This window comes from Silene latifolia, chromosome 1, assembly GCF_048544455.1.
Source record: "Silene latifolia isolate original U9 population chromosome 1, ASM4854445v1, whole genome shotgun sequence".
Classification (NCBI taxonomy): Eukaryota; Viridiplantae; Streptophyta; class Magnoliopsida; order Caryophyllales; family Caryophyllaceae; genus Silene; species Silene latifolia.
The window spans coordinates 16,079,060-16,107,004 of NC_133526.1; the positions used below are offsets into that span (position 1 = coordinate 16,079,060).

Sequence of the window (27,945 nt, forward strand, 5' to 3'; positions counted from 1 at the left end):
GGCGGCGGCTGCATGAAGGTTAATGGTGATTGACATCAATACAATTCATCACTACAAATAGATACGAGAAAGACGGTGCATGTTTCAGTTTTACTATTTTCGTTTTTTTGTGTAGAGAGAGAAACTTGAAAGTTTGGGAGTTGAAATAAAAGGGGTAAAATGGTCATTTTCGTCTATGAAAAAGTAAATCTCGTCCATGAATGAGCACCACCCTTTTAATAAACTAACCAAACTACCCCTCCCACCCTAAACACTACAAATAAACTTAATTGAAACAACGAACTAATAATCAAAATAACAACCTACAAATCAATCAATCAAACTAATAAAAACTTAAAACTACTATCGAATTATTGACAACTTAATCGAATACTCCCAAGGAACCAACAGACCAGGTGGCCCAGTTGAATATAAGGACTAGACCCCAATGAAGTCCAACTAAGGATATCATGCAAACCAACTTCATGCCATAAGGGCATAAGGCCCATAAATCTCTAAACTACGGGTCTCTGATTACACGCGCTTTTCACAGAGGTCACCTCCGGCATTAGCATTCCCTAAAGACCTAAGGGCATTGTTGTCAGAATCACGTTTCGATCCAACGATTCTACGATTTTACGATCCAAAAATGCTTGACGATCCTAGATCCAACGATTCTATCATAGTTGTAGAATCTTACGATCCTATTAATTTGAAAATTTCTACAGATGGGATCATAATACGATCTTACGATTTTACGATCCTACGATCCGATTCCATAATAAAAAAAATTAATATATATTTTTATATAATGACACCGTAAAACCCAAATTTCGTGTAAAGTGTTCATACAATGATACTAAAATCATTAATTACCAATATCTTATGAATAAATATTAATAAATAAGTGTTTTGATTTTCAATTATATGTTTTTACCAAGTAAAAAATTATATATTGTGAGATTGTAGAATCTTGCGATTCTACGATCCGATTCTACCCTCCCCATCGATCCAAAGTAGAATCCCGATCCTGACAACATTGCCTAAGGGGGTGTTTGGTACGATTACCCTCCTAAAAAGTAGAGTTGTTCATGGTCGTCCTGTCCATTGAATCCGGCCCATCCCGCCCGCTAAAAAAGCAGGTACGGACAAGACATTTTAAAAAAAATACAAAAGTCCAGCCCAATAACCCGTCCCGAACCTGCTAACCCGCTTGTCCGTTGGCCAATAATTAAATGTGAGTCCGGCTCATGTCCGGTCCAAGCCCGCATTTGAACACCTCTACTAAAAAGGGGGATATCCACGGAAGCAGGAAACCAAGGAATAAATATGTGCACTATAGTGGACATAGCATATCGGAACCAAATGTAGTATATACATATCATTAACAGCCATACTAGTCAAGGCTCTCTTCTACTGCTGTCTACTTTTACTAAGTTCCTGTTACCACCTTGATGCAAAGTACACAAAAACTTTCGGTTAGTACGCTTGAATCAGATGAGATTTACTCCCCTGGTGCAGAAGTGCATTTGGTCAGCAAACAATAAGCTATTGTCAGGTACTCGAGGCTTACACACACGACTTCTATCCTACGCAGCTACCGACTACCTGCAACAAAGTTCATATTGAGAGTGAGTAAGGGATTCTAGAATTGTGTACCCACGACACACGTCTTCACATATAAGAAGAAACAATGAATCAATGATTATTCCAGTTTCAAGACATCTCAACAAAAGACTACAAGACTACAGGTGGGAAGATGAAGGGTGAATTAAACTTGAAAAGTATTGCTTTTCTGGACAAAAATATCAACATTCTTGGGCAATATAGACTGGGAGTAATCTGAGACACACAATGACACAAGTGACACACCCTTAATTTTCTCAGCAAACAAATGAACAAAAGGCTTTTACAAACTTGAAAAATGAAAAACATAAGCTTCCTAAGAAAACTCGATGCGGGATTTATCATTAAACCATGAGGAAGTGTGTTTAACATAACTAATGCAATATATTGTACTCCAGTAGTTGTAGTTCACAACCTTTCTAAGTCTCAAAAAGATGTGACAGCATATCAACCCATATATGTCGGAGCAGGCAAGACTCGTGTCTCCTGCAGAGATTATAATTGTTTTGCCTTATCCAGATCTTAGTTCTAAAAAGAGTGAGGCACGTCAAGGCGACAAGGGACCAGGGAAAAGAGGCGTACGAAGCAAGGCACACTGTTTCTGCAAACAATTTTGTATTTTTCAAAATAGAATTTGTTCAATGCTTTTTTTGGGATTTTAAAATGGACAAATGTGTAAATGAGTAAAAGTCTAAAAGATGGGGATAATGCTCCAAAGACAAGGGCTGAAGGGAATAACAAAAGGAACTAGCAGGAAAAAATGAAAATTGCATAGTAGGCCGTGCTAGATGAATTTATCAACAAGGCACACTCAAAGCCGACGTGTTTTGGCTAGTGTCTCATTGAGCCTTGGACTTAAGGGCGCCCAAGGTGCATCATTAACTAAGGTTGGAATAATGCACCACACACAGTTTACGTATGATGTGCACTGTTTGCACATCAAAATGAGGTGACTATAACCTGCAAAACCTTGCTAACTAATTTGTTATGCAATGCCAAAGTTGATTTGAAACCATTTTGTAAATATTAGTCCCTATATTCGTTAAGATTCACTACATATTCCTTCTTGGACATCCAAAATAATTCCCTACATTCCCACACCAGGTAAAAAAAAAAAAAAAAAAGTAATTCAAGAAAACACTCTCATGTAGTCTCACAAATATTTCATCTTTGGAGGTTGCAGGCCAGCGGCCGCTTGACCAGTCAAAAAGTAGAACTCGCTTTCAAGCAACCTGACATGAAGCTAACTGCCCAACTCTTCACCGGGTCAGAAAAAGAGAAGGGAAAAATGGAAGAAATGCGTTGAAAGAGAGAGGGGGTTGGTTAGTGCATAGAAGCAGAAAGAAGAAATTAATTGCGCAGTAGCAGAAACAATTTTGCAGCATCTCCTATCAGAATCTCTAGCAGCAAAAACAGTACATGAGTAGCCAGAAGAAACTAAAGAGCTCGCATAGGGGGAGCCGGGGAGGGGGTGTTTCTCTTAATCTTCCAGCCATTAAAAACCACCTTCGAGGGTCCAAGACACGATTACATAGTGCATCTTCCAATAAAGAGAGACCCAAACTACTCTCCTCAATAAAGTATCAAACCCTAAGTCGACTTGATAGTAGACCACTTAAGTGCCGACAGCATGTAAGCTAACAATAGTTTGCAGCAATAAGCTAAAAGCAAGAACAAAACCCAGCACGTAAACTAAATGAAAATTACTAAATGAGAGCAAAAGTTTTGGATTGCTTGAGAAGGGAGTAAGTAACTATTACTTAGGTAATGGAACTGAAAATAAGGGGAGCGTAGAGGAGATTGGTGGTAGGTGGTGGTCCTACAGGATGGAAAGAGAGGTTATGCGGGGAATTGTTACCTCCATATGGAGGTAATGCATTACCTTAGGGGAAGTGGGGAACTATTCCTCCCCTTTATGGAGTAATCATTACTCCCTGACCCTCATTTCCACCTCTTCCCACCACTGCTCGCCACCATTTTTAGCTCTATTGTCCAAGTAAATAATCCTCACATCCCATGCAAGACCTAAGAAACGATCATTTACACGAAAAAAAAAAAAGACTTCAAAAATGGTATCACATTCACATCTTACAAAATCCATATACATTATCTGATAGAACCAAAGGCCTTATCAAATTCCAGAGGGTTGACACTTGACAGTATAAAACAGCAGAACTAATACACGGGACTTGCACCCAACAAAATGACAATGACTACCAACAAAAGTACTCAGTATACAAAAGGGTAGCACAAAGTCACATTACTGAAGTTCAGATCTCCAGAGACACAAAAGGGTTCACCCAGTATACAACAGCAAGAGGCCAACATTTTCCAATCCGGTTAAATAAGAGGTCTCAATAAACAAAAGGCTTGTTTACATAGAAGAAGTGGAGGGAAAGTAGGGGAGGGCTGGTGTGGAGGCAAAGGAAGGGGAGGGGGAATGGAACAAGTGAGTTCTCTCTCCAAATCTTTTGTATGTTGAGGGATTTCATTTTTGCTCGGACGAGGGAAATGGAGTGATTTATCTTTCCTTCCTTCCCTCCAATCCCTCTAACTCAATTTTACAAACCAGGAAAAAATATTCCCGCTTCATTTCTCTCCAAAATCCCTCCATACAAGCAAACAAAAAAGTCATGTCTGAGAGCCAAATATCCAGAACAGTGAGAATATATTGAACAAAGATAACCAAGCATTTCTACAGACTATCTAAGCTCTGGTTGTATCTAATCAGATGTCCATTCAAGAGACTTACAAACTAGTTGAACATGCAAAATTGCTCCAATGGTATCTAATCAGAGTATAAAATAACAGTTTAGGAATGTTAGAAACATTACCTAGATAACAGGCACTGGTTGAAACGGCAAAATTGCTTTCCATGCGCTCCAAGAGGCCGGAAGACACAACACAAAGTCCAAAGCTCTTAGCAGTTGAAGCAAAAGCACTACTCAAGCCATCAGCAATAGCAACACTTCTCCAAAACCCGCATATTTTCTGAACTAAACAAATAGTCCAAAACTCCCATTCTGAAGTGATAAAAACATTCCGATAGCACAACACATTCATCGCCATAGCCAGCCTATACATGAGACTACCAAAAGCAGCCTTTACATGCTTCCTAGTCACCTTACGTCGCACCATAATCCTAAAATTTGATCCCCGAACTGGTCTCATACGAAATCCTGTCACAAACTTCGGTACAACAACCTTTCTTTTCCTACCATTTTGTTTCTTCACTACACCACACACCCTCCTCCTAGCCCAAACTCTCCCCGGCTTGCCTCTCCTCTTCTTCTTCTTAATTCTACGCTGCTTAATCTTCTCCGAAAGCTTCTTCTCAAACACCATTCGCCTCATCATCAGCCTATCACGCCAAACTAACTTCCCCACCGAAACAGTGTATTCTAATAACGTCGGGCTATCAACTACACACAAAAGATGCTGAAGCCTTCGCATTCGCTTCTTACTTAACCTCCCATCCCTCGTCCATATACGACGACTTAACTCTTTCGCAGCCGTAAGTTTATAGTCACCAACATTATACCCCATAAGCTTCATATATGTTGACACTAACAAAATCATCAACAAAAACCAAATAAATCACGAAATCGACTAAATTATGATTACCCAGTACAATATGCACAAAATCAATTAAATTAACTAACAAAAATAATAATAAAAACCTTACTTTTTTCCTCAAATTTCCGCCTATCTACAACATTTCTTTTCCGCGACATCGTTCCAACACTGGAATTACTCTGTACACCCAAATGCGGCGAATTATACACTACAATTAGATGAATTAACAAGCAAAAATCCAAAATTCAAGTAAAAAAGCATAAAAGCAACAGTAGAACAAAAGTGATGAAATTGAGACGAAAAAGAAGAAGAATCGCGAAGAAAAGTACCTTGGAAGTGTGAAATTAGCGGAAATTAGGAGAGCGAAGACGAAGAAATAGAGAGAAGAAGTAGAAATTGGGGGAAATTACGAAGAAAAATGGAAGAACAATTATGGAGGTAAAATTGAGGGTTTTGAAAAATTGGGGGGGTTTATGTTTTATGTGTCCTCAACTCCTCAACATTTTATTTTATTCATTTGAGGCGCGCCAGGGGTTTTGGCATTTCACTTTTGGCCGATCAATTAATAAATGCCCAATTTAAGGCTACTCCGTCTTAAACATTTATTTATCTTTGTTTATTTTCGCAATACGTTTTTTCTTCAATACGATACATGGTTCCGCAATTTTCTTCCATTTGCATATCCTTAAACAAAACTACTTAAACTTAAACATGGTCTTTCTTAATTCTAATTACCTAATTTTATCAATACGTTTTTTAGAACTCTAATTGTTTTATGGTTTATGATATTTCTAAGGTGAGAGATTAATTATTATGTTGTGGTATGGTGGTAAGGCATGAAGGTGGTGGTCGCTATAAGGATGGTCAAGGTAAGGTGGTGGCTGGCGTCAGGTGGTTAGTGACATGGAGATAAATGGTGTGGGATGGTCGTTGGTTGGGTTTGGTTGCGTGGGGAAGCGTTCAGGGTTGGTAGGTCACGGTGTGGTAGGCCTCAAGTGGTGGCTCGTGTAGGCGTTTAGTAGGGCGGGTGGGTTACTCGGGGTTGTTTTTGGCTGTTGGTGTTAGGATTGGTAGGTGGAGGTTGGTGTTGGTGGTGGTGGTGGTGGCCGATGGTAATGTAGGATAGGTGTTGTACGTTGTGCGTTTGTTTTTTATTGTATTTTTAAAAAAATTATTTTGTGGTATACTTAAAATTTTGTGTTTGATTTTTTCTTTCAATAAAATTTCTATTCACAGTAGCCTATATTGTTCGTCCAATACATTTTACATTATGTTATTGTTGTAGTATATCATTAGATAGGTACGTAGACGAGTATATTATTCATTTTACATATTTTTTTGTCAAAATGTATCTGGATATTTAATTGTAATGTACATATACATTTTAAGTATTAAATCAAGTACTGGTTTGTAAAACGAGGTATATATTACAGTAATTACCGATTTATCCTAGTACAAATTCTAAGTATAGATATCTTAATATCTTATCGTATAAGACCGTTTAGACAAGGTGAATGAGCAATATAGAAGATAAAAAATAAAAAAATAAATAAGAAACGAAACCTTAAACCATAATCCTTGTAACATTCCGGCTCAAACCTTGAGACGAAAATGGTTACTCACGGTAGCTCGTTTGTACTTGACCCACAAATCAACATGGGTCAATTCTAGCGCATTTTGTCTTCACTCATGCGCATTCTGGGAACCTTCCGAGGAGGTCACCTATCTTAAGACTACTCCCAGCAAGCATGCTTAATTGTGAAGTTCTTATCATGGGCTACCAGAAAAGAATGTGCATTTTGTTAATAGTACTTTCAATCTCTTTACGCACTAGTCACTTAAACTTATCAATGGATCTCTTCAATTACTGTGGGGTGTTACTATCACCCCCACTTAAAAAATGCAAAGTACTTGTTGCTCCTGAGAGCATAACCGCTAACCCAGAATCCTCCACCGCTAGTTAGGTGATCACATTGGAGCGTATAACAATTGCCTCCAATCACCACATGGTTGCATGGTTGCTCTGATACCATGTGTACCACCCAGCCCAAACCCTAGGTCAAAAGCAGTTAAACACGGTAGCTCTCCAAGCTTTGTATTTGCCTCACAAATTAACATGGGTCTTTTTTAGCGCATTTTTTCCTCACTCATGCGAATCTCAGGAAATTTCACACAAGTCACCCATCCTGAGACTACTCCCCAACAAGTACGTTTAACTGTGGAGTTCGTATCATGGGATACCATAAAATAAAAGTGCATTGTGTTGATATGAGTAGTACTTTCAATCTCATTAAGCACTAGTCACTTAAGTTTATTAATGTACCTCTTCAATTACCGTGGGTGTTACAACCCTTCTCATCATGTCAATGCGACAGTCATCACCCAATCCATTACCAACATTAAACATGTCAATAATAACTCTTTTAATTAGTCACTAGACTCCATCTGCCACCATATAAACATCGTTATTGTCATGCTTTCCTTTAAAGTCCCTCAAGCAAGTCCAATGATGGTGTTGGAATAGATGTTTTTGGTGATTTGGGATGTCATAATTAATGGGTTTAAGAGCGAGGATGTTTGGAAGGATAATGGTTGTTTTAGTTATTTAGACTAAATCTTATAATTCTCTTAAATATTCAAATGTTCTTAAAAATAACCAAAATATATTTGTTTCAAAAGTATCAAAACCTGTCTCAATAGTAATTGATCGAGAAGTAAATTGAGAACGAGGGGAAGGATAATGGTCGGTGGTTTGTGGCATTCTAAGTGTCGTCATGGAGGTCGAGGGTGGACACGGAGACATCAAGGACTCTCAATATTGGTCTCATAATGAATCCATGTGGTGGTCGTAGGTGGTAATATCGAATATAATAGTATATTACAGAGTATTCTAGTGTGAGCAATCCGCCTCTAACTGCCGGTCGGAGGTGCGGAATGGAATGTGGACTTGCCATTTGTGCAATCTTGTCTGTACTAATACATCCTATGATTTAATATTATTTACAAGAAGAGGTACCTAATTCGCACTCTGTAAGTTTTTGACTTATTTCTGTACATTCAAACGACATAAGTGTAACACCCCCGCACACCAGGATGCCTTACCAAGGACCATCCCAGTATATGAAAGTGTTACCATCTCGGTTAGCCGAGGTAATAGATCAAATAGACAATAAAAGAACATTAATAATATTAACAATACATTACCGTACTCTTTACAACTCGATACAAATATAATTACATATACTGATATAAACTACTATAACTCGTGATGCTGCACTCCTAAACCGGTAGAGTGATGACTCGACCCCTCCAAGCCCAGCAGCTACAAACCAACAGTACCTGCCCAGCCAGCTGCTCACCATACCCGAATGGATCACAGCGGATACAACAAAATAGCAACACGGGGTCAGTACTGACTAATCAATATAAGACAAGCAAATAATGTAACTAGCTGATCATTCTCCACAATAACCGACTACACACCGGAGTGTGTAGCACTGCCAGATAACCCATCATAACAGGTAATCCACTCCGCCAGTGGGGGACTGCAGCCCACCCCCACCAAGTCCAGCTCCGGAGCTTACTTGTGAAGACTGGCTCCCCAACTAGCTCGTAGCGATAACAATTTCCACCATGTTCCCCATCTACCCGTCCTCTTTCCCCCCTTTCTCCTCCTCTCCTACACTGAGAATCTTCGACCATGCTTACTTGTGAAGCCTGCCTCCCCAACTAGCTCGTAGCCTTCTTCGTAGTGTCCACCACCCCAACGAGTTCCCAAACTTTGGCTCGTTCCCTGATAAGCTCCCCTCATCAAACTCCTCCTCCAGATTGGCGCAATTTCCATACTACTAAAAATCCCCAATTGCTCCCCCAAACGCCTTAGGTTTCAAACAATCCCTGACCCTTAATGTGCACATCCCCTTCCGTGACGGGTTCCACGGAGAGCGAACTAGGGTGTGAAGCCACTCCCGCAAGTGACTCCACCACAATCAACACACATATCACAGTACCACAGCATCACAGCTGTCATAACACCACCACCGTCACAACACAACCACATCACCACCGTCACCACAACACCCATACTCCGATGATCAGCAGGTAACAACAATTACAATACAAACACAATCTTAAATCAATTAATAGAAACTGAGTAGGGGAAACCTTACCTCGTCGCAAATCATGAAAGACATCCACACACAGCCAAGCAAGACTCCAATATGCATCCTACAACGATAGCCATCCCTTATTATACAACTATCCTCAATAATGTGACACCCCTCGTTGAGGTAACTAAATGTAACAAGTAAATCGTGGCGGAAACACGATATTTTTGTAAACTTGCAAGGCTTCTAATGAAGTCCAACGCGAGGTATCGCCAACACGATAAATAAGTTTAGATAGTTAAGTTTAAGTTTACAACACAAGTCTATTTATTGGGGAAAAGATATCCCACGAATTAACATAAGTTCATAAGTAGGTGAGTCTATCAAAGTGATAACTAAATAAGGTCCAAGGTAAGAACTCGCTAGCTCACACGGTCTTCCCCACTTAAGCTTCATCACCAACCTGTCATTCATAATAAATATGAAAGCCGCAGTCAGTGGGAAGTAACTCAGGGTTCTCCCAGCCACAATATGCCAAAATACAAGTAATTAGGAATTTGATTAAACAAACAAGCATGAGAATAAATACTTACGGTAAAAAGAAAATCATGATTAGTAGGCATAGGGAATAGGAATGGAAGTACACAAATGAGAGAAGAATTATTAGGTCAAACTGTCACATATCAACTCGACTCAAATGTAAGACAAAAATACAAGTATAGACGGGGTATCCGGCTCAGAGGCTACGTTTAAAGCATGTCCAAGATACCTCACACAAGACTACATCCTATACACCAACCTCCTGGTAGGACGACGATCATAATACGGTCCTAGTCTAAACATGGCCAGACTCTCGGGATGGACGACACCCGATTCGACATGCGGTGACCCATCCGCATCCAAGACTCGAAACATGGTACACCTAACCGTGACCGAAAAGTCGAGTAACCCCAAATCGGAACTTTGTCACCTAACCGTGACCCACGAACCGAAGAGGCGGAAGGATAACTAGCCCAATCCGGAAACATGGCACCTAACCGTAACCAATGGTCCGGACGGGTAATAAGGAGTGTCAAGTCGTCACACAATGTAAATCGTCACACATGAGTCCAAACAAGAACCACAATAATTTTGCATGATCGTAACATGAATAAGTCTTACAGTAATCAATGATCAATAAGGAAGAAGATACATGCATAAGTCCATGATTATTAGAAGTTACGAGTGAAAAGGAGCATACAGGGGACTCCCAGCCGGGAGGGGTACCGGCCGCCGGGACACCGGCTGGGGCTACCTACCATTTGTTGAAAATTTATAAAACATACAGTGCTCTCCCAGCCGGTTGGTGGACCGGCTGCCGGGCCACCGGCTGGGAATACATGCCAATCTCAAATTTTACAAAAACTTACAGGGAACTCCCAGCCGGGTGGAGCACCGGCCGCCGGCCCACCGGCTGGGAAAACGGCCAAATCAAAATTTCATATAAACTTATAGAGAACTCCCAGCCGGTTGGTGGACCGGCTGCCGGCCCACCGGTTGGGAATACAGGCTTACTAAAAATGCGTCAAAAACTTACAGGAACCTCCTAGCCGGTTGGTGGACGGGCTGCCGGCCCACCGGCTGGGAGCACACTTACACGGATTGACTCAAATCGACTTTCAAACCATTTGAAACCAACCAAAAATCGTTTCTCATCAAATGTTCACGTATCCTAGCATAATACTACCTCGGAAAAACAATATATTTGAGCATGTAATTGGCAATTTCGGATTTAAAAGATAAAGCATGAGATTTTCACTCAAACATGTGAGAATTTGCAAACAAACATGTTATTCCACATCCAAATTAGCACAAATCATGGAAGATACAACCTATAACATTCATATGGGATTATTACTACATAAAACCACACAATTTTAACATAAAACTCGAGTAACCCATCACTGTTACCTTCTTTGCACTTCAATCTTCTAAAGACTCGTCAATGATGTAGCTATCCTCCTCCGGGTTGTCCAAATTCTCCCCTAAACACAAAAATAAAGATATTAAGTCAAGAACCCATGTTCTTGTAAGATGAAAATTCTGAAATAAGAGAGAAGATGGTGACTTTCTTACTTAGAAAGAAGGGAAATGAGAAAAAGAAGAGAATGGCGCGAAAAGGAACGAGATTGGTGAAGAATTGAGTGAGATATGGTGATTTTAGGGTTAATAAGAGAAGGTTCAACAATGGTGATGTGTTTGTTGGGGAATTTCAGAAATTAGAAGTGAGGGAGATGAAGTTGTGAGGGTTTAGTTGGGGTTTTGTGTAGAAAATAGAGAAGGAAAAGACCCATGAGTCAAGATAAGCCCAATAACTCAAAATGAACCGGTTCCACTGAAATTTTCGTCTCAAGCCTACTATAACTCAAGACGGAGAATAATATTATTAGAATCTACACTATTATTATCGTTATACGACTATGACGATATTTTATAAAAATGAGCTTTAAATAATAATTATTTAATAAAAATTACTTAAAAGTTTATTTAAAATATGAGGAAAGCGCGGGGTGTTACAATAATCTACTAGAAGACACAAGGCAGAGACTTACCTAATGATGCGAATCAACGATGACACGAACGACGACCACGCACGCAACCTTCCTAAGCGAATCCCGTCTCTCCCATGGTGGAGATGTAGGCTATATATCTGAGAGTGTATGGAGGTAGGGGTGATAGGAGAGAGTGGCAGGCTAGGGTTAGAGAAAGCGGAACTGTCGAGAAAAATGAGAAAATGAAATGAATCTCGCGAACTTGCGTTTTATATTAACACGTCAACAGCAACCATACTCGGTCGAGTACTGGAGTACTCGGCCGAGTAGGCTCTACTCGGTCGAGTATAGACGATACTTGGCCGAGTAGCCTCTGCTAGGTCGAGTAACCAATCCTATAAGGTTCATGTTCCAAGCCTAGTCCCTCACCTATTCCTCCCTAAGGTCTTTCTTGGTTAACAGGGTCGGTCAACAAAGTCCTTAAATATCCTGGGTATTACAATAAGTAACTCTTTACAAGGAATTTGATCGGATAAGAGAAGCATAATGTGACTCAAGCATCAAAAGGGCTTTTCCTAAAACCCCCGGGGCTTGGTTTATTGTGTACTTCAGGTAAAGAGTGAAAAGAAAATAACCAAGCAAGCGGACCCCACGTCCCCAACACCTTTAAACATCTTAAGCGCCTCATTAAGGTAAGATTATTGGCGAGTCTTAAAACAAGTCTCACATGAGTCTTAAGATAAGACTCACTCAAGACTCCCAAACGTAAGAATATACATGATTGTAGTCTTGACACCACTTCTAGGGGAAATTATTCAATGGGTGGATCTCATGTATTTTATTATTTTTGTTCTTTTTTTTTTAAACCCTACTAAAGAGTTCGGAACAATAAACACCTAAGAGGGGGAGATGGTGAAGTTGTACCTTTTTAAAATTTGTTTTTAACTTGGTTAATTGATAACTTAAGTGAAAAACCTTGAAGTACAAAACTTGAGAAAATTAATAGAATGTAAGTTCACAAGAAAGTACAGCAGTTCTATGTCACATTATTGATGACTGTGACTCAGAACTGGCAACAAGTATAAACGAGAAAGAGCAAAGTAAGAGAACGTAAAAGTAAATAAACAAACAAATGATGTTTTAAATTAAAAATTGGTTCACCCTCTACTCCGATGCCTACGTCTAACCGTTATTTTATTGCTTGTTTAGAAACTTACTCAAACAACTAAACCCTTACAATGAAAATAACTCATCAATCTACCCCGATTGCACTCAAACTTAAAGCTACTCCGCTTTAATAGTTTATGTTGGGTTCCTTATGGTTGATGAGGACATGCCCATTTGATTTGTGCTATCTTAGTTTACCTTTTCAGGATTAATGATTAAATCAAGCATGGATTAAGAAGTGTTGAAGTTGTTAATCATCCCTTTGTATTGAGTCTTAGTGTCATCTAATGTACAAGCGAGAAAGTAGAGTATCTTAGAGTAATAGAAACAGTCAAGTCGTCTGTTGCTTTCATTAGTAAACAACTGCTTGGATTGTTGCCACAATTCGTAAAACTTGAAGCCCTTTTTATCTTTCAAAAACCTTTCACGTGACTCTTATTTTTCAAAGATAAACTTCAGATTTTTATTAGGAGTTGGCCTTCAATAAAGAGTGGTTTGAATTATTATTATTTTCAAAATATTTCCTCTTTATGCAAATTCAACCCTTTGGTTCTTTAAGAAAACAAAAAATGCTTTTTGCCATTTTAGTGTTAACTTGTCATCATGTGACTTGTCTTTTCTCTCTTTGTTTTCTGAATTTGCATGAGCTTTTAAGGATATCTTTCAAACACTCTTTCTCTATTCTTGCCTTTGCAAAAGAGCCCTCTTTGGTGCAAGTTTTGGGTGGTTGGAAATACCCTTCACATGTGTGGTCTTTGACCCTTCAAAACCCTAGCAACCCCTTCACTCACCTTCTCTATATAAGTCGTGCCTCTCCTTCATAAAATCTTAAGACTTTTCTGAAATTATTTTCCAAACTTTGAAAATTGTTTTTAAAGCTTAAAAATCACGTGTCTTTGCAAAAACCTTTAAAAGTCTTCAAGTTGTTACAGTCGTGGCTACCGTTACTTTATAATACTAAACTCTCTTGCTTAAGAATTGTTGATCTTGTAAAAGTTGTCCATCTCTATTCTTTGCTAAGAATATGTTAGTGGAAACTTGATCTATAACATTCTAAGTGTGTTAGTAGAGTTTAGGACGGAGTAGTCTTTAACTCTTGGCAACCGGAGTAGGTTGCGAGTTAGCTTGTCATAAGAACGGAGTAGTTCTTGTACTAGCTTTACAACCGGAGTAGGTTGGTGTCTTTTATTGTAAGTGTCTTTTAGTTGTCGGAGTAGATCACTAAAAGAAAGCAATAAAAAGGTAGATTAGACGTAGGCACTTGAGTTTCTTGCCGAACCAATTCAAAAATCTCGTGTTCAATTGTTTTACTTTATTTCCGCTGCTCTTTTATTATTGTTTGTCGTGCTTTGCTTAAACCTTCGAAGTAACAGTTCATCATATTGTCACATTTGGTCTGCAGTCTGTATTCCACAAATTGAGACAAATAGCTACAGTCAGAACGATTGTTACTTTCATACTTCAGCAAACATTCATCGTGATACTTGTTTAGTCTTTCAATATTATTCAAAGTATATTCTCATCTCTTTTGTCCTCGTAACTCACTTTAATTCAATAAAGTTGAAGTTATAAATTTTTAAATAGTACCTAATTCACCCCCTCCCCCTCTTAGGTACTTGAATCCATAAACTCAACAATTGGTATCAGAGCCTCGTGCTCTTGATCGAGGCTAATCGCCTTAGAGTTTGATTTGTGGGTAATGGATTCCGAGAAGCACTCCAAGATCTCGGTCTTTACCGGTTCGAATTTTGGATGGTGGAAACTCAAAATGGAACATTACATCAAAAGTATTGATTATCAATGTTGGAACATCATCCAAAATGGACATCTTGCCATTGAGGAAACCGATATTCTAAACGGTTTCACCAAGACTAAAGAGGAAAGAAATTACAATGAGAACGACTTCAAACTTGCCGAAAAGAATTCCAAAGCAATGTCGATTCTTCAACGTTGTGTTGGTGAGGGGGAAGTTAGTCGTATTTCCGGATGTCCTACGGCAAAATCTATTTGGGATTCCCTTGTACTTGCCTATGAAGGGACGTCCCAAGTAAGAAAACACCGTATTGACCTTCTCATGCAACAATATGAGATGTTTAGAATGTCAAAAGACGAGTCCTTAAATAGTTTCTCTTCACGTTTTTCTTGTATTATTAATGAGCTTAAAAGTCTAGGAAGGAATTTCGAGTCCGAGAACATCATTCGAAAAATCCTTCGTAGTCTAACCCCTAAATGGCAACCTAAAGTCACCGCCATAGAGGAAGCTAAAGACTTGTCAACCCTATCTCTTCATGAACTAATGGGATCACTAATGGCTCACGAGTTTAACCTCGATAAGCATTCTAGTGAGTCCTCAAAGGGAAAGAGTCTCGGCCTCACATCCTCTCCAAGTGATGGAGAAGATGAGGAGGAAGACGAGTTTGCTATGTTCACAAGGAATCGAGCCGGGTTGGTCAATGGACAAGGAAACAAAAGGTTCACTAATAATTACTCGAAAAAACGCTTTCCTAAGAAACGACCTAACTCCACCGTGGGATGCTTTAAATGTGGTGATAAAACTCACCAAATCAAAGAATGTCCCAAGTGGGAAGAAATCAAATCAAAGGAAAGAAGAGAAAAGGTTAAAAAGGATTATAAACATAGAGTTATGAGTGCTATTTGGGAAATGTCCGACTCCGAGGAAGATGAGGAACTCATCGAGGAGGAATTTGAGGCTAAAATGTGTCTTACAAATCATGGTAAAGAAAAAGTCTCAAAAACCTCAAAACTTGAACACTTGAGATGCCTCATGGCTAACCCCGACGATTCCGACTCCGATTCCGACAACGAGGTAAATCATCTAAAGGCCAAGGCTAGAACTTACTCCAAAGAGAAAGGCTTGGTGAGAGGCGGCCGCAATTGGTACTTGGATAGTGGATGCTCTCGTCACATGACGGGTGATAGAAGCCAATTCCTCTCACTTAAAGCATATGATGGTGGCACGGTAAGGTTTGGTGACACCAAGAAAGGTGAAGTAATTAGCATTGGAAAAGTTGGTAAGTCATCCTTACTTTGTGTCGACAATGTGCGGCTTGTCAAAGGTTTGAAACATAATCTCCTTAGCATCTCTCAACTTTGTGATAAGGGTAATTTTGTAGAATTTAGTGCTAATATGTGTCGAATATTTGATGCCACTACTAATGAACTAATACTCGAAGGAAGACGTGTCAAAGATGTTTACTTAACTAATTTGAACTCTCTATCCGGTCACACCATGTCTTGTATGAGTGTAATGAACAATGATCCTTGGTTATGGCATAAAAGGTTTGGTCATGTTAGTACAAAAACTCTTAATACCCTTAAAAGACTTGACTTAGTTGAAGGCATTCCTAATATAAAGTTTGATTTTGATAAAGTATGTGATAAATGTGCTAGAGGTAAACATGTTAGAAGTTCCTTTAAATCCAAAAGAATTATGAGTACATCTCAACCTTTGCAACTTTTACATATCGACTTGTGTGGACCAATGAGAACTAGAAGTAGAGGTGGTAGTCGTTATGTGTGTGTCATTGTTGATGATTACTCTAGGTTCGTTTGGGCACTCTTCCTAAGCTCTAAGGATGAGACATTTGATGAGTTTCTAATTTGGTTAAGAAAGATTCAAAATAAACTTGGTTTAAAACTTGTTTCAATGAGAACCGATCACGGAACCGAATTCGAAACTCATCATTTGGTGCTTATTGTGATGACAATGGTGTAGACCATAACTTCTCGGCTCCTAGAACCCCACAACAAAATGGTGTGGTTGAAAGGATGAATAGAACCCTTGAAGGAATGGCTAGAACAATGTTATTATCTAGTAAGTTGCCTAAGAACTTTTGGGCCGAAGCGGTAAATACCGCTTGCTACATTCATAATCGTGTCATGATAAGGAGTATATTGAATAAAACTCCCTATGAATCGCTACGTGGAAGAAAACCCAACATTTCATATTTTAGATGTTTTGGAAGCAAATGTTTTGTTCATAACAATGGTAAAAACAACTTGGGTAAGTTCGATCCACGTAGTGATGAAGGAGTATTTATTGGGTACTCCGACCATAGCAAGGCCTATAAAGTCTACAATAAACGAACCTTGTTAATTGAAGAAAGCATTCATGTCATTTTTGATGAGTCTAGTGTGCTTGGACAGGTACAAAACGTGAATGATGATGATGATAGTGATGACGATGAGTTTGAGATTGGCCTTGTTCGAAAGGACTTCGTGTTCGCGGATGAAGAAGCTCCCAGCACTGAATTGCAACAGACACAGAGACTGTCACCTTCAAAGTAGATCAGCAACTCAGGAGGAACACGTAGCACCTCTGCTACTGTTTCTTCTCTGGAAGCAACAGACCCAACGACTGTTGCCTCCACCTCCAGAACTGAAGTAACCCAAAACAGTGAGGATGGAGATCCTTCCAGGCCAAAAGAAACAGTCACTGTGACTGATGCTGTTGAGGGGGAACAAGAAACCATTATTCCAAAGAAGTGGAAACATCAAAGCTCTCATCCACTCACTAATCTTACAAGTGATCTCAACTCGGGAATTCGAACAAGATCATCCCTCAACAATCTCGCTCATCTCAATGAGTATTGTGCCCATAATGCCTTCCTTTCTCAAATTGAACCTTCAAATGTAACAGTCGCCTTGACTGATGCAGACTGGTTGCTTGCTATGCAAGAAGAGCTCAATCAATTCAAAAGAAACGAGGTATGACACTCAGTCCCTAGACCGCCTAATCGTACCGGCATTGGTACTAGGTGGGTATTTCGCAATAAGCTTGATGACTCGGGAGAAATTGTAAGGAACAAGGCTAGACTAGTGGTGCAAGGTTATAACCAACAAGAGGGTATTGATTACGATGAAACCTATGCACCGGTAGCTAGACTTGAGGCCATACGATTGCTTATAGCTTTTGCGGCTCACAAAGGCATTAAACTCTTCCAAATGGATGTCAAAACCGCTTTCTTAAATGGATATTTGGAAGAAGATGTCTTTGTAGAGCAGCCACCGGGTTTTGAGAACAATGACTTGCCTAACCATGTTTTCAAATTAGACAAAGCTCTTTATGGTTTAAAACAAGCACCAAGATGTTGGTATGATAGATTGTCTAAGTTTCTTATTGAAAATGGTTTTAAAAGAGGCTCCGTTGACAAAACATTGTTCTTAAAGTAACAGTCAGACGAACTGTTGGTTGTACAAGTATATGTTAATGACATTATATTTGGTGCAACAAATGAACTCCTTTACTCATATTTTTCGGAACTAATGAAATCGGAGTTTGAAATGAGCATGATGGGTGAGCTAGGATTCTTCCTTGGGCTCCAAATTAAGCAATCAAAGGATGGAATCATGATCCATCAACAAAAGTATATTAAGGAAATGCTTAAGAAATTTGGGGTGACTAATGGTAAGCCTCATGATACACCTATGGTAGCCGGGTCCAAATTGGACAAAGATGAACTCGGTAAGATTGTTAGTGATAAGGTGTATAGAGGTATGATAGGCTCACTTCTCTACTTGACCGCAAGTCGTCCCGACATTCTCTTTAGTGTTTGTTTATGTGCTAGGTTCCAAGCAAATCCGAAAGAATCACATTTTAAAGCCGTTAAACGAATTCTTCGGTATTTGATTGGAACACAAAATCTTTACTTATGGTACCCTTTACATTGTCCTTTTGATCTCATAGGATTTTCGGATGCGGACTATGCGGGGTGCACTGTAACACCCCCATACTCCAAGTGCCTTACCAGGACCACTCAGGTATAAGGATACTACCATCTCGGTTGCCCGAGGTACTGAATATCATAAGACAATAAAGAAACGTACTTTTAAAGTAATTATAGATTAAGCGATTACATGTTATAACCAAAACTAATAAAAGGAATTACAAGCTTCTCATACGGACTACAACTAAACTATCAAAGCTACTAGACTTCGTCGACACACGGAAGAAGACTTCTAACTGCCACGTGATGACTCATCCCAGCTATCCCATACGCGTCATATCACACCTGCTCAATAACTGCTCACCACCCTCGAATGGATCACCACAGGTTTTAAAACATTTAAACGGGGTCAGTACTAATCACACAATTCAATACATATATCAACAATAAGATAAACAGACAAACTGAACTCACACACACACACACACACACACCACCAACTCCCATCGTCTCAATACCGACCGTCCACTTTGGACCCGACCACGCCAGCCGGGGGACCGCACCGTTCCCACCTAAGCCCCGCTCATCGTACGAGCGATAACCCTGTCCCATTAATGTGCACATCCCCTCCCGTGGCGGGTTCCACGAAGGGCGAAACTAGGGCGTGAAGTCACTCCCGCAAGTGACCCCACTCAGCCGAGAACGCATCTCGAGAGCCATAGACCACCAATCACAATCACAATCACAATCACAATCACAATCACAATCACAATCATCATATCAAACAACTAACTACAGCACATCACCAATATCCCATTATGGGACTAATACGAGTAGAAATCCTACCGGAAAGCACAACACGCAGACGGTATCTACAAATTTGTATCAAAACGGCTCCTCTACGAATTCTCCTCCTATCATACATAACACATAAAGACTACACATCACAAACTACACACCAAAACCCCCAATTCCTAAATTAGGGTTTAACCAATCTTAACAAAACATTATAAAAACTATATTAAAAGCTTACCCTCGACGCAAGGAATCCAACGACACGAAAAACGACAAGAACCGACCGTCGAACTCCGGAATTGCTAAGAATGCGATTAGGAAGATGAACTGGTTGCTTTCTCTCTTAAACGGGGTTTTAGGTTTTGTAAAAGTGATTTAAAACAATGACGACTATGTTTAAATACCTTAATCGCATAATTAACAAAACCCGAGAAAACTCCCCGTAAACCGGACACTCGATCGAGTACCCAAGGTACTCGATCGAGTACCCCCTTACTCGATCGAGTACCCCAAATACTCGATCGAGTACCCAACAGTCGAAACTATTTTATCTCGCAACTTACCCTTACTCGACAGAGTAAGGGCTACTCGATAGAGTACCCAAAGACTCATAAATACGGAGTATTACAGTCTTCCCTCCTTAAAAGGAACTTCGTCCCCGAAGTTCAACCCATACATAAAAACAACCATACGGACTCGACCAAGACACAACAACTTAGCTAAGGACTCAAGAACTCGACCGAACATAGAACATGAACTCTTAACACCCACTCCACCAACTATGTTTACTTCCACAACATGACTCACTATATCGTATCTACCACATATATATCTCTCACGATACCAACTCCATACATAACCAACTACCATCCTCTAATGTTGCTAGCTCCATAATATCATCAACTATCAAATCCAATACCAAGACACTCATAGACATCAAACGGGATGTTACATTCTACCACCCTTAAAAGGAACTTCGTCCTCGAAGTTTACTCACACTCGTAACCTCATCATCCAACTCACAACACTAGCGAAATATTCTCACACTCCTAAACATCACGCTACTACAAGCACGGTCATGACCTTTACTAAAATCACCCACAACACGAATAGATCTTTTATTCTACATCAAGACTCAACTTCCGAATGTATTACCATATGTACAAGCATCAAAATCTGTTTTATCGCATCCTACTCCTCTTAAGACAAATGTTACGTCCTCGTAACTCACTAATACCAAACCATATCTATATCTCATTACCCTCTGTACCACCACCACAACGATAACCGTCTATAACCCAAACACTCACCATTCTTATATCCAAGGCTCCCATACATAAACATTTCCCATTCCTCACTCATTCGGCAAACAAGACCTAACCTATACCATAAACTCGTAGCAAATCACCATACCCACTCTCCATTATTACTACCAAACAACATACCTCTCTACGTAAGGCACTTATCTCCCAGAAGCATAACTCACGATCCGCACTCATTACGTACACGCACCCTAGATCCTCAAGTTCTTTCTTTCATTACCGCAAAATTCATACACAACTTAACATGACACTAATTTCCCCAACACTCTACACTCACTGTCTCAATCAAAAGATTATGAACTACCTGCCGTTTTCAGCTCATTACAACACATGTTCCACGAATCATTTTCCATTACCATGTCTACCGATGTCTCATCTGAAAACAAGATCAAAATTACCGTAACAACCTCTCACAACCGTGTCCCATCAACAGATTATCACTATCCCCTGACAACAACGAAACATATACAACTCTATTTCACATCATACTCTACCTCATTCCCAACTTAACCTAGTGAAGAAAACATGAATAAGCAAGACAACCGTCTATCAAAGACAAACCGACACTCGCAGAGAGCAACATCAACCAAAACAACAATCTATGTATAACTGGTATGTACTTTCGAAACCCGAATCATAATCATCCCGCCTACTCCACCACAACCGGTGACGGCATCACAACACCGCCACCAACAGCCACACCGTAGTGCGAAAATACCCGCATCACAAAGACTATGTACCGTGCCCAGATCACCACCCGAGGCACCACAACCACACCGATAGACATCACAACTGCATACAATTCCCATAAATACTGACTTAGCATAACTTCTCAGACAAGAAAAACTTACTCAAATCCACTTTATTAAACCACCACGCAACATATCATATGGATAAACAGATAAGCATCTCATGTACATCATCTCTACCATTTCCCGGAATACACATGTGTTATCAATACACATAAAATTATAACTAGCTATGTCAAATCAATCAAATTATTACCTTTTTGGATATCATTCAACTAAATTACCGTGTCCAACATATATATTACAGAACATTCATAAAACAACTTTATAATGATCACACCATACCACTTCTTGTGAGGTCAGAACCTCACACAAACATTTACACATATAATAGACCCGTAATCACAACCAACTAGTCAATCCTGACCACGTAAGTTACCACTCGAAAAAGGTTACCTGCTGCCCGAGTTTAACTCATATGCCCCTCATAACATATTCCCCCATTCGCACAACCATCACTTCCTGCCAAATATAACCATACCTTCACTATTCAACTAATAGCGTCCGCCTCATCTAACCACATCTTATACCCTCTCACAATCATACACAACAATCAGGTCCCTACCAAATCAACCTCTTTAGAATTGTTACCTTTCTAATATTCCATCACTCTTAACCATTAGTGATAACACCACAATGCCACCGCTGCTCGTATATAAAATCTCTTACACTCATATCAAAATAACATGGTTTTTTTTTCTCCTATTTTTGGTTAATATTGCAAATAACGAACATCAAACCCATCCACAAAATTACCTCAACATTATTCCCAAAGCTAACTTATTTGTATTGTCATCCAACTCTCCACCAAATATCTCGTATCGTGCCAATGCTCCACCAACTTCTTACTCCCTTAATTCCTCGAAACTCATTACCAATCATGTTGTCCTGAAACTCCTATATAACCTTTAGCTGACATCCTCGTGATACCATCACACATTTCGATGATTCCTTACCTTTATATCACATAGCTTCGGTGAACATTTTCCTCAGCTTACTTTTATCCTTCTTTTCTCTTTACACTCAATAATACCAATTAATAGTTCAACTCCTTATTCCTTCTAGCTAACTCTTTAGAAATCTGGTTACCCCTTCGTTGCTTCAAAACTCAGTTCCATTATTTTCTACCGACATCATCTCACTCTTTCTTCCCATGGATCTTCTCTTATTATGCTATCACTCATACTTGCCACTAATCTATCCATAGAACCAACGTTTAATGTTCAAACAATTGCATCTCCCTGTTTACATCTCTAGAAATCAGAATTCATTTAATACCGTTAATTACCCAAGGAACTCACACAGTAGTTTCATCTTTTAATAAACCTCCCAAACTCACTCACTGTCTACAACTACACCTCGCGACATGTCTCCACAAAGTTCACTATATATTACTCTTCTCAACCCCTTTAAACGAACTTTCACTATCTAAATCCATAACCCGCACGACTCCTAACCATTTCCCTCCTTAACTCTTTACACATCTCAAGCTGCCACTATCCACATTCTTACTTTCAATCTTTTCATTCTCACGTTCATTATACTCACATCATCCCTTGTCTATATTCACTTATTTTTACATTACTCAACACACAATCATATCACTCATCTCGTCTCGCAAAACGTGCGCCATGCCTCAATAAACTATACCAATCTTCCTTTTCTTTTTCCACCATCTATCATAATCACATATAACTCATGTCCTCCCCACCGAACTCATACTCATCATAGTGCCACTCTTTACATCATAAGATTGGGTAACTTACGCTCCAGGACCAACACATACGTAAAACAATGCATAAAGAAGTAATACAACACCTTTGAATTAAACATAATATGCAACGAATGTCAAAAGACAAACATATGACCCGAAATACGCATATGACCTGCGCAGACCCCACTCGATCGAGTACCAGAACCTACTCGATCGAGTTGAGGCTACTCGATCGAGTGCCCAACATGCTCGATCGAGTGCCCCGACTCGAACCCAAACAGACCTTCGATCTCGACTTACTCGACCGAGTAGCCCGGCTACTCGATCGAGTGACCCCATACTCGATCGAGTGCCCGAGGTACTCGATCGAGTGCCCAAAAACACGATTCTGGTCAAAATAACGACAAGTACCCACTCGATCGAATCAACCCCACTCGATCGAGTCATGCAGACTCGTGAATACTACCGAATGTTATCTCACATACCCTAACGTACTATGCATTCATTATTATTTCAACATTATGATTACAACTACGCATTCAAATCTGCGCGACTCCTCATACAATTAACAAAATAATCTACTTCGTGTTATCAAGTGCCACGTTATAAACAACCATCATGCTTTTCATCCAATTCGTTATATAAAACACATATCATTGAACCTCTATTCTTCATGTTACCACTTACCAAAAGTCAAACATTACCATCTATCATGCTCATTTAACATTCAATTTTCAATCATGTATTACCCGCATGTTTTAAATTTTCATAACTTTTCATAACACAAACCACACCCATACACTACAAATCCTATTTCCATGTTGCTAATACAACAACATTACAAATCCACTTCATCACACATCATCATATACGAACTACTTTCTTTTTCTACCATATCATTCATCATTCTCATATACTTTTCCAACGATCCCAACCAACATGTCTACCAACTATCATGCAACATGCTTTCAACAAACCATATACAAAGACAATTAACATACACGTCGCACATATACACACGGACTCCACGTTCCCATACCATGTGACTGGCTTAAGTATCATGGGGCCAAGATTTTGAAGTGAGGGCGCCTACTCACCCAAAACCTAGCATCAGCCGGGGCTCCCATTACACATACACCAGGTTCATTTTATTAGACTCCCTATGTTCATTATGTTCATTTGTTACAGGTTCCAAAATCGTCGCTCTGATACCATTTGTAACACCCCCATACTCCAAGTGCCTTACCAGGACCACTCGGGTATAAGGATACTACCATCTCGGTTGCCCGAGTGTACAATATCATAAGACAATAAAGAAACGTACTTTTAAAGTAATTATAGATTAAGCGATTACATGTTATAACCAAAACTAATAAAAGGAATTACAAGCTTCTCATACGGACTACAACTAAACTATCAAAGCTACTAGACTTCGTCTGACACAGCGGAAGACTTCTAACCGCCACGTGATGACTCATCCCAGCTATCCCATACGCGTCATATCATACCCGCTCAATAACTGCTCACCACCCCGAATGGATCACCACAGTTTTTAAAACATTTAAACGGGGTCAATACTAATCACACAATTCAATACATATATCAACAATAAGATAAACAGACAAAATTAACTGTCACACACACGCACACACACACCACCAACTCCCATCGTCTCAATACGACGTCCACCGGACCAGCCCTGCGATGGGGGACCGCAGCCGTTCCCACCTAAGCCCCGCTCATCGTACGAGCGATAACCCCGTCCCATTAATGTGCACATCCCCTCCCGTGGCGGGTTCCACGAAGGGCGAAACTAGGGCGTGAAGTCACTCCCGCAAGTGACCCCACTCGCCGGTAGAACGCATCTCGAGAGCCATAGACCACCAATCACAATCACAATCACAATCACAATCACAATCATCATATCAAACAACTAACTACAAGACATCACCAATATCCCATTATGGGACTAATACGAGAGTAGAAATCCTACCGGAAAGCACAACACGCAGACGGTATCTACAAATTTGTATCAAAACGGCTCCTCTACGAATTCTCCTCCTATCATACATAACACATAAAGACTACACATCACAAACTACACACCAAAACCCCCAATTCCTAAATTAGGGTTTAACCAATCTTAACAAAACATTATAAAAACTATATTAAAAGCTTACCCTCGACGCAAGGAATCCAACGACACGAAAAACGACAAGAACCGACCGTCCGAACTCCGGGAATTGCTAAGAATGCGATTAGGAAGATGAACTGGTCGCTTTCTCTCTTAAACAGGGTTTTAGGTTTTGTAAAAGTGATTTAAAACAATGACGACTATGTTTAAATACCTTAATCGCATAATTAACAAAACCCGAGAAAACTCCCCGTAAACCGGACACTCGATCGAGTACCCAAGGTACTCGATCGAGTACCCCCTACTCGATCGAGTACCCCTACTCGATCGAGTACCCAACAGGTCAGAAACTATTTTATCTCGCAACTTACCCTTACTCGACAGAGTAAGGGCTACTCGATAGAGTACCCAAAGACTCATAAATACGGAGTATTACATGCACGGTGGATAGAAAGAGTACCTCCGGAATTGCAACGTTCTTGGGTCCTTGCTTGACTTCTTGGGGCTCAAAGAAACAAAACACGGTAGCTCTTTCTACGGCCGAAAGTGAGTATGTTAGTGCGGCACATTGTTGTTCTCAACTTCTTTGGGTAAAACAACAACTCTTGGATTTTGGTATTATTTTTGACTCCATTCCCTTAATGTGTGATAATACGAGTGCAATAAATATTTCCAAAAATCCTATTCAACACTCTAAAACCAAACATATTGATATTCGTCACCACTTTATTCGTGATCATGTGGAAAAAGGACATATTAAACTTATCTTTTGCAAAACCGAAAATCAAATTGCCGATATTTTCACTAAGCCACTTGCAAGAGAACATTTTGAGAAATTTAGACTAGAAATTGGGTTAATTAATTGCTTGTGATTTTTAGTGTGAGTTTTACAAATTTCCTTAATTGATTAAATTAAAATTGGATATATGTCATTAAGTATTCTAAGTGCATTGACATCATGTTTAGACCAAAAATTGACACCGTATTTGTGAGTCGGTAATCACTCAACCTCATATCTAAATTTACGTTTATTATATGCTACCTTGCGTTTTTATTTCGAGTGATTAAATATGTTTAGTTGGGCCAACTACCTCACCTCCCACATTTATTATTTGGGCCATTTTCTTCGAACAACCCACCTAACTCCCCCCGTCCACTTATCCTTTCATCTCCAAATCCACAAACTCCCTCAAATCTCACCTACCTCTTAACCCACCATGGTCAAGACCTCTTTCAATACCCATATACCCGTCAAACCAGTAAACATGACATCCCCACCTGTCACATCTAACCCACCGACAACAACAACTCAAACCATGCCCTCACAAAAAATCTCTCACGCCTTTCCTCCACAAACCTCAACCTCGACTCCATCTCCATCACCTCAACCAAACCCAGTACAGCCTAACCCACTTCCAAATCCTCCTTCCACTGCTCCACCACCATCCGACGACATCCCCATCTCAGCTATGGTTGGGCGTCGTACTCGAGGCGGTCGAAAGAAGGGTACCTCTGTCGCTAGCTCCTCAACCGAGACTGTCACTGAACCGGTCATGGTAAATGTCGAGGATATTGAAGAAACTGAGTTTGATTTGAATGAAAATCCAACCAAGTCCGCCGAGTCTGACCCGATTCCGGCGAAGAAAAACAACAAAAGGAAAGAAAAAGCCTCTTCATCCCAATTACCCCCCATTTCTGAAAATGTCGAGCAAAGCAACATTGAAAACCCTATTGTTGATCCTCCTGCTGAAACACCCAGTGAACCACCCTTGAAAAAATCGAAACCCTTAAAGAAAAAACTTGTGTACCTCTCTCCCTCAGATTCGGTTTCCCTAACCTCTAAATGGGATTTGGCTCTTGTTTGGGATCACCTCGAAAGCATAGATCTCCCTACCTCTATCTACAAAAATTGTGAGAGGCTGATAAATCCCAAGGCCATCCATTCTCCTCGGGTTTACAACCAAACTTGGTTCGAGCCTCCCGCCTTTCACACTGTCCGAGACATGATCTTAGCTCAAGGTTGGGAAAAATTATTGGAAATGCGTGAACCGGTCTTTGTGAGTGAGGTGATTCAATTCTTTGCAACCGTTCGTATTGACAAATCGGGTGAATTTCTCACGGCTAAGGTGAATGGTAGACCTCTAAAACTTTATCAATCTGATTTTGCAACCGCCCTTGATATACCAACCGGAGGTTATGACAAACTCCCCTCCGAAACATGGGTTGCTTTACCTTATGCCTCACCCCTTAATGTTGCTCAAGTCATGTGTCCCAAAGCCGTCACTTGTGGTCCAGTGAGTAATACACAAATATCCCCTCCTCTTCGAATCATTTTTAATATGTTGTGTCGATCAATTTATCCCTCGGGTGATCGGGGAAAACTCACCATAGCCCAAAAATACCTAATTTACCATATTGAAACTCACAAAAAGGTGAACTTGATTGGGTTAATGTTTAAGCGCTTTCACCTTATTTCGACCAAACTTCGTAGACCCTCTT

The 27,945-nt window shown here is 39.9% G+C and overlaps 1 protein-coding gene across 2 annotated transcripts; it reads right to left on the reverse strand.

The window, feature by feature from the left end:
* Positions 1–1,307: 1,307 nt before the first annotated feature.
* LOC141599977 (uncharacterized) lies at positions 1,308–5,715 on the reverse strand. 2 transcript variants are annotated; one of them, XM_074420121.1, is made up of 4 exons: positions 5,511–5,715; positions 5,291–5,362; positions 4,440–5,171; positions 1,308–1,587 (listed from the first exon to the last, which is right to left on the reverse strand). In XM_074420121.1, the coding sequence occupies exons 2-4, from the start codon at positions 5,337–5,339 to the stop codon at positions 1,577–1,579; spliced, it is 792 nt and encodes a 263-aa protein (XP_074276222.1). In that variant the 5' UTR covers positions 5,340–5,362; positions 5,511–5,715; the 3' UTR covers positions 1,308–1,576. The 2 variants fall into 2 exon arrangements, with proteins under 2 accessions (XP_074276222.1, XP_074276227.1); XM_074420126.1 differs by having other exon boundaries at positions 5,291–5,389.
* Between the last annotated feature and the right edge of the window lie 22,230 nt (positions 5,716–27,945).